This window comes from Tinamus guttatus, unplaced genomic scaffold (assembly GCF_059628265.1).
Source record: "Tinamus guttatus ecotype Peru unplaced genomic scaffold, ASM5962826v1 Tinamus_guttatus_pri_ptg000286l, whole genome shotgun sequence".
Classification (NCBI taxonomy): domain Eukaryota; kingdom Metazoa; phylum Chordata; class Aves; order Tinamiformes; family Tinamidae; genus Tinamus; species Tinamus guttatus.
In genome coordinates, this window is record NW_028288820.1 from 64,380 (window position 1) to 70,710 (window position 6,331).

At 55.1% G+C, this 6,331-nt stretch overlaps 1 protein-coding gene across 2 annotated transcripts; it reads right to left on the reverse strand.

The window, feature by feature from the left end:
• Positions 1–1,669: 1,669 nt before the first annotated feature.
• On the reverse strand, positions 1,670–5,801 carry SIX3 (SIX homeobox 3). 2 transcript variants are annotated; one of them, XM_088527398.1, is made up of 3 exons: positions 4,727–5,801; positions 2,671–2,857; positions 1,670–2,231 (listed from the first exon to the last, which is right to left on the reverse strand). In XM_088527398.1, the coding sequence occupies exons 1-3, from the start codon at positions 5,482–5,484 to the stop codon at positions 2,130–2,132; spliced, it is 1,047 nt and encodes a 348-aa protein (XP_088383524.1). In that variant the 5' UTR covers positions 5,485–5,801; the 3' UTR covers positions 1,670–2,129. The 2 variants fall into 2 exon arrangements, with proteins under 2 accessions (XP_088383524.1, XP_088383523.1); XM_088527397.1 differs by having other exon boundaries at positions 1,670–2,857; positions 4,727–5,793.
• Positions 5,802–6,331: the final 530 nt, after the last annotated feature.

A 6,331-nucleotide genomic window follows, 5' to 3' on the forward strand; every position in this document is an offset into this window, starting at 1 on the left:
CACTCACTTCCAGCAAGGCCTCTGCTCCTTCGCTGCCGAAGGGAGCAAAGTGCAGCACCAGCTCCAGTCAGACTCGTGAAAGGGTTGTCCTCATTTAGGCACCTTTTAATTCCCACCTGGGAATTTTTCTCTCTCTGAGCACGAAATACGCCTGGTGGAGGGGGAAAGGAACAAGCCCTTTTTCCTATGCAGACGATGTGCAGGAGCGCTGCTATTTCCCCCCCCCCCCCTTACTCATGCCTTGGCTGTTTTGGCATCGGTGCGTTTTTTTCTCTTAAATCCCATTCCCCGTGAGTGTTCCCGACGGGGCGGGGAGCTCAACCCCGCCGAGGCTGCCCGGGAAAGGGGAGGCAGCGGAGCCTGCGCCGCAAAGCCGCCCGCGGGAGCCGAAGGGGCGGCGGGCGCTGCGCTGGTCCCCGCGGAGGGTCAGCGCGCCCGGGGCCGAAACCCCCGCGGGGCCGCACGGGAGAGGCCGCCCCCGCCGCTGCCGCTTTCCCGCTTCCCTACCGCGCTCACTGCGCGCCTACCCGCGGGCTTGCGGCGGGGAGAACGAGAAAAGCACGGGAATATTCACGCACTGCAGCGTATTCTTTCTAGCAAATCCTTCGTGACCTCGGATGAGATTTGGTCCCCTGAGACGGGCTCTCTTTGCTGCCCAGGTCGCTTCTGGGGCTGGCAGGAGGCAAGGGGAAGGTCCGGCGGCCCCGCGGGCTTCCCCAAACCTCGGCTGGACTTGGGCGCTGAGGGGAGGCGGGGAAAGGGAGCGAGGGCCCCGGCAGCACAAAGGTAGATCGGAAGTCCAAATTAGTTTGCGAATGGTCAAGAAATTCCAGGCACGTTCCTCCCCCCCCGCAAAACCGTGGCAAGTTGCAAAATTGTATTTACAAGTAAAAACAAGTTTAGAATTTACCTCTCGTCAATTCACGGCTGAATAATCTGCCTAGGGCAAAAGCAAAAGTTTAATGCAAAGGAAAGAAACTGAAAAAAAAAAAAAAGACCCAGAACAAAAAAAAAAGATGCTGAAATACTGCTAGTCATGCAAATAAAGGCTCCTTTCAGAGCATTACAATAAACTGCGGGCCCGAGGGGAGGGGCCGCTGCCTGGCGAGGGCGAGGAGTTTATGTTTTTGTTTTCACTTAAAGCCACAAAACAACCCCCGAAATGTCTCGGGCTCTCCCCGGAGACACCCCCGTGCCGCGGAGAGTCGGCCCGAGCCCTCCTGGCTGCGCTGCGCGGAGCTGCGCGCCCCGCGGAGCGGCCGCGTGCGTGGGGCAGGGCGCGCGCCGCCGCAGCGGACAAACACAACGACACCGCGGAATAGATAAGAAAATGGAATACTGTATTTGATTTAGAAAGTTTGTACATATAGATAAACACGCAGTTAAGGAAACAATAGTTTAAGCGTCCTACGTGGAGTTTAAGAAGAGACCCCCCAAAGCTGCTATGAAATACTCAAAATAGCTTTTGCATAAGATAACTACAGTTGCACCCTAAGCTTTTTTTTTTTTTTTTTTTCTCTATCGCTGAGGTCCCTTTTGAAAACCTAGCACGTCAGATCTTGACAGCTAAGTTTGTGCAAGGAACACCGAGTCAAGGAAAATAAAAAGGAGAGAGAGAGAAAGAAAGGCTGGGAGGGAGAAAGGCGGAGGGGGGGTGGGGGGAGAGAAAGAAAGAATAGAGCAAATATCATATACAAGCATTTCTACACATATATTACAAACTGGGGAAATGACCGCATCATTAAGATATACATAATTCATATAAAATTTTGAAATAAAAATAAAAATCTGTTACAGTCATAACTATTCTTTTCCCACATTTATAACCAGTACCCACACAGGCAGTGACAGAAGTGTAGAAAAAAAGGTGCTTACGAATAAAATGATTGTCTGCTGAAAACAAAAACAGAAAATTGCATCTTGGCTGGACCATCACTTGGACTTAAAAAAGAAAAAAGAAAAAAAAAGCAGAGAGAAAGGGGAGAGAGAAAGAGAGAGAGAGGACCAACAAAAAAGGCGATAAACATTTGTTATTTCCCTCTTCAAGGAGTTCCTTTAATTTTTTTTTTATTTTTGCTTTTTGTACAAATTCGATCGGAGCTTGTGTTTTGATTGTTTGCTTTCCTTTACTATAGAGAATATTTTTTCCCAGATACAAATTTAATCATCATCATCATGCAAGTGGGTGAAATGCGTCCATGGAAAAGCGCAAAGGAGAAATCGTGCTTGTCCTAAAAAGAATACAATTGTCACTTTCGCTTGGTTATTTTTCCTTTTTTTTGTCTTTTTTTGTCTTTTTTTTTCTTTTTTGTATATATATATAATAATTATTATCCCCCTCCCTCCATCCCTCCCCGCAACAGCACCAGCGTTTGTGACTGCTGAAGTTTGAGCTCCATCTCTTGGCGGTGGCGGTGGCTGCCGGTGGCGGTGGCGGATGCTCTGCTCCCTGGCTGCTCGGTCGCTCTCCCGGCTGGCGGGCTCGGCGCGGGCCTCGCCTGCCCTGCTGGCTCTGTGTGTGCGTGCGTGCGTGCGGGGGTCCTCATCCTGGGTTGCCTCGGTTTGTTCTGCTCGGGTCGGGGGGAGAGGGTGCTTGGCTGGCTGGGGTAGGACTTGGGTTTGCTGTTTGTTTTGTTTGTTTTGTTTGTTTGTTTGTTTCCGCTATCATACATCACATTCCGAGTCGCTGGAGGTTACCGAGAGGATGGACGTGCCCGTCTCGGCTCGTTCTGTCAGGCTGGAGACGCTCGTGGTCGGGCTGGCCGCCGTGGACGGGGACTCGGCCGCGCTGTGCGCCGGGCAGCCGGGCTCGGCCAGGGCCCGCATGCCGCTCTGTCCTATGGCCTGGTGCTGGAGCCTGCAGCGCGGCGGGAGACAAAACAGAGCAGAGCCCCGCTGAGAGCGCGCAGCGCCCGCGCAGCGCCGCGCAGCCTCCCGCCGCGCAGAGGCGAGGCCGTCCCGCCCCATCCCGCGCAGCGCCCCGCCGAGCCGAGCGCACCCCGCGCAGCCGCGCGCGGAGGCCGCGGAAACGGGGCTCCACGCCTCGCAACTCCCCGGGAGCGCCCGGCCCCGCTGCGGAGCTGCCGGCCCCACGGGCGGGAAGGCGGCGGTCGGCAGCCCCGCAGCGCGCAGCGCCCGCGCAAGGCTGCGCAGAGGAGCGGCGAGGCTGCGCGGTGCCCTCTCGTGCTTTCCCGTGCGCAGGGATTTAGCTCGGGCTCTGCGGCTGCACGGGGGGAGGCTGCTCGGCCAAGGGCACAAGGCTACGGGCGAAATAATAATAATAATGTGGATGACAGTATTTTTTTCCTGCTGAATTTAAGTCCCTTTTAGGCGTGAAAGGCAAAATCAGCTTTAAAGAGTTCGTCCTTTCACTGTCAGCATTTAAGGAATATTGTAGTGGTGTGTTTTCTTTTCTTTTTTTTTTTTTAAGAGACAATAAATAATTTTCCTTCTCGCTGTCCTGTTGTGATTATTTCTCTCTACCCGTTCATTCAGCTCGAAAACTGAGCGCGAGCGTAATTCAAAGATTAGGAGAAGGGGCTAAAAGTCCTGGACTGAACAGCCCGACACAGCCTACAGCACCTAACACTGCCGCTGTGAATCAAAATACACTCCTCTCCCGACTGATTCTCCACGGGGTATTTTCTCTTTCACTACCCACAACGACTAGGAAAATGTAGCCATTTTTACTCTACATTTCTCATTGTTTTAGCTGTCTAATTTCAGAGTCTTTGATTTCTCCCCCATTTACAATTCCGGGTGCATTCAACTGCTGTCAACAACGTTGAGTCAACAAAAGCATCCGTGGGCAACTTCTGTTTATTTACAGTCCTAATCTGATCTGCTTTCCATTTAATGGAAATTAAATGACGAGGCACTTTCAGGTTGCATTTCTCCTACAGAATCCCAAATCAATGCCATAATTAGAAGGAATGAAGGAGACGGCTTTAAAAGGAGAAAAAAAAATAAATGTAAGTTTTGTTTACGCGCTTCCAAACTTAAAATTAAAATTTAAACAGTCAGTCAAGCGGTATTAAGGGCCCATGTTCAATTGCAAAATAACTTTTACGGAGCGGGCGAAAAAAAAATATTAAAAATATTCACCTCGCAAACCAAGACAAAATAAAATAAAAACACCGAGATACCTAAATGAAGGCCAGCATAAAAACGTGAATGAACAAGGAGCACACGAGCACAGGGCCGGGTCGCCATGTGGTGTAAACAGAGGGACAGGCGCGGGAGAAGACGATTCGCGATCTCCGAGCGGCTTCTCTCCCTTTTCCGCGCCGAGACGCGCGGGCCTGCGGGGCACGGGGCTGCGGTCGGTCCCCGAGGGACACTCCAGCCCCCGCGGAGACGCTGCCTGCGCCTCCCCGCGCGGCCAGCGCCGCGCAATCCCCTGCGCAACGCGCAGCACCCGCGGCAGCTGCGGGCTCCGCGGCAGCCCGCGCAAGGAAGGGAGGGAGCGAGAGCTGACCTGCTTGCCCCGGGCCCTGCAACTTCTGCGCACACAAGCGCGGAGCGCACGGACACACACGCACCGAGCTGCCCGAGAAGCCCCGCGGGAACCGCGCGGAGCTTGGGCCGGGCCGCGCAACTTTGCGCCGCTCCCGGCGCCGCCGCAGCGCCGCGAGGCTGCGGAACCCGCGGGCACCGGCTGCCCTGACGGAGAGGAGGAGGAGGAGGAAGAGGGCAAAGTCGCGCTCGGCGGCCGCTCCGCACTGACCTGTTCTTAGCCGCCGCGGCTCTGTCTCTTTGCCTTCGGTTTTTGAACCAGTTGCCTACTTGCGTGGGGGTGAGCCCCGTGGCCTGAGCCAGTTCCCTTTTCTTGCTGGGGTTGGGATAAGGGTCCTGAAGGTACCACTCCCTCAGGAGGCTGCGAGTCCTCTCCTTGAAGCAGTGCGTCTTCTGCTCTCCATCCCAAATGGTCCTGGGCAGTGGAAACTTCTTCCTCACCCTGTATTTATCAACCGGCCCCAGCGGGCGACCCCTTAGCTTCTCGGCCTCCTGGTAGTGCGCTTCGAGCCACATGGCCTGCAACTTGCCGTGGGACTCCTTGGTGAATTTGTGGTTCTCCAGGATGTGGTAGAGGTCTCGGAAGTTGCCCGTGTGGAAGGCGACCACTGCCCGGGCCCGCAGGATGGACTCGTGCTTGTTGATGGCCTCGCATGCCCCCGGCGCCACCGGCAGCGACCAGAGGAACCTCCCGAGCCTCTCTATGTCTCCGGTCTCCTCCAGCGTCTCGCAGACGCTGGCTACTTGCTCCGGGGAGAAGTTGAGCGTGGGCAGCTGAAACATTGACAACTCTTCGTGGGGCGCCCGGGAGCTGCCGCCGCCGCCGCCGCCGGCCCCGGGGCTGCAGCCCGAGCCGCTGCCGCTGCCGCCGCCGCTGGCGAGAAGGAGGGAGCGGTGGTGCGGGTCGGCGGCGAAGTTTGGCAGGAAGAAATGGGTGGGATAGAGCTCGAGCGGGGACCTGAACACCATGGGATGACCGGGGAGAGGGGGAGACGAGTCAAGGAGAAAAGAAAGAAAGGGAGGAAGAAGGGAGGAAAGGGCACACGCACCGCGCGCGCATCCACACGCGCAGCCACATAGAGGCACGGGGGCCCACGCGCAGCCTTGCACACGCACACGGACACGCGCACACTCACGCTCCCGCACCCCCGGCCCCGCGCCGCCGCCGAGCCGGGATTCAGGGATGCGCCAGCAATCGCCCTAATGACAACAGCCTCATAATATCGCCCCTAAATCCACGGTGAGTGCAGCGCCGAAACATTTTGTTTCGCTTTTCTATTGGTCTCCTGCGTGTCGTTGTGGCGTTGCCATGGCGCCCGCTGCCAATCACTGTCAGCCCTGCCAATCATCACGGAGAACGTAAGGGAGGTTTTTACCACTTCGCCCCAAAGCGCGGGGGGGAGGGAAGCGGGCGGGGGGTGTGGAAAGGGTTTTTTTTTTTTTTTTTTTTTTTCTCCCTAATCTTTGCAACTCCTAATCTCAGCACTTCCCCTTCTCCCTGTCTCTCCCCCCCACCCCTCCACCGCCTTCCCTCTCCACACCCCCTCCTAAATAAGGGATCAAATAATGCGAAAAGCAGTGTGCACATATTTGTTGAATGGGATGAGCAATTAGAGGGTGGAATATTATTGTGATCTTAACGAGCCTCGTTAAAGCTAAAGGAGATATGGGGGGAAAGTAAATGGGCCAGGCTGGGATACACGTCCGGATAAAGGGCTCCTAACTGAGACAATTTACACATGATTTGCACGTAGTTTCACTTCATTCTGCCTATCTGAGCACTAATAGTGCCGGGGAAGAAAGGAAAGATGAGATC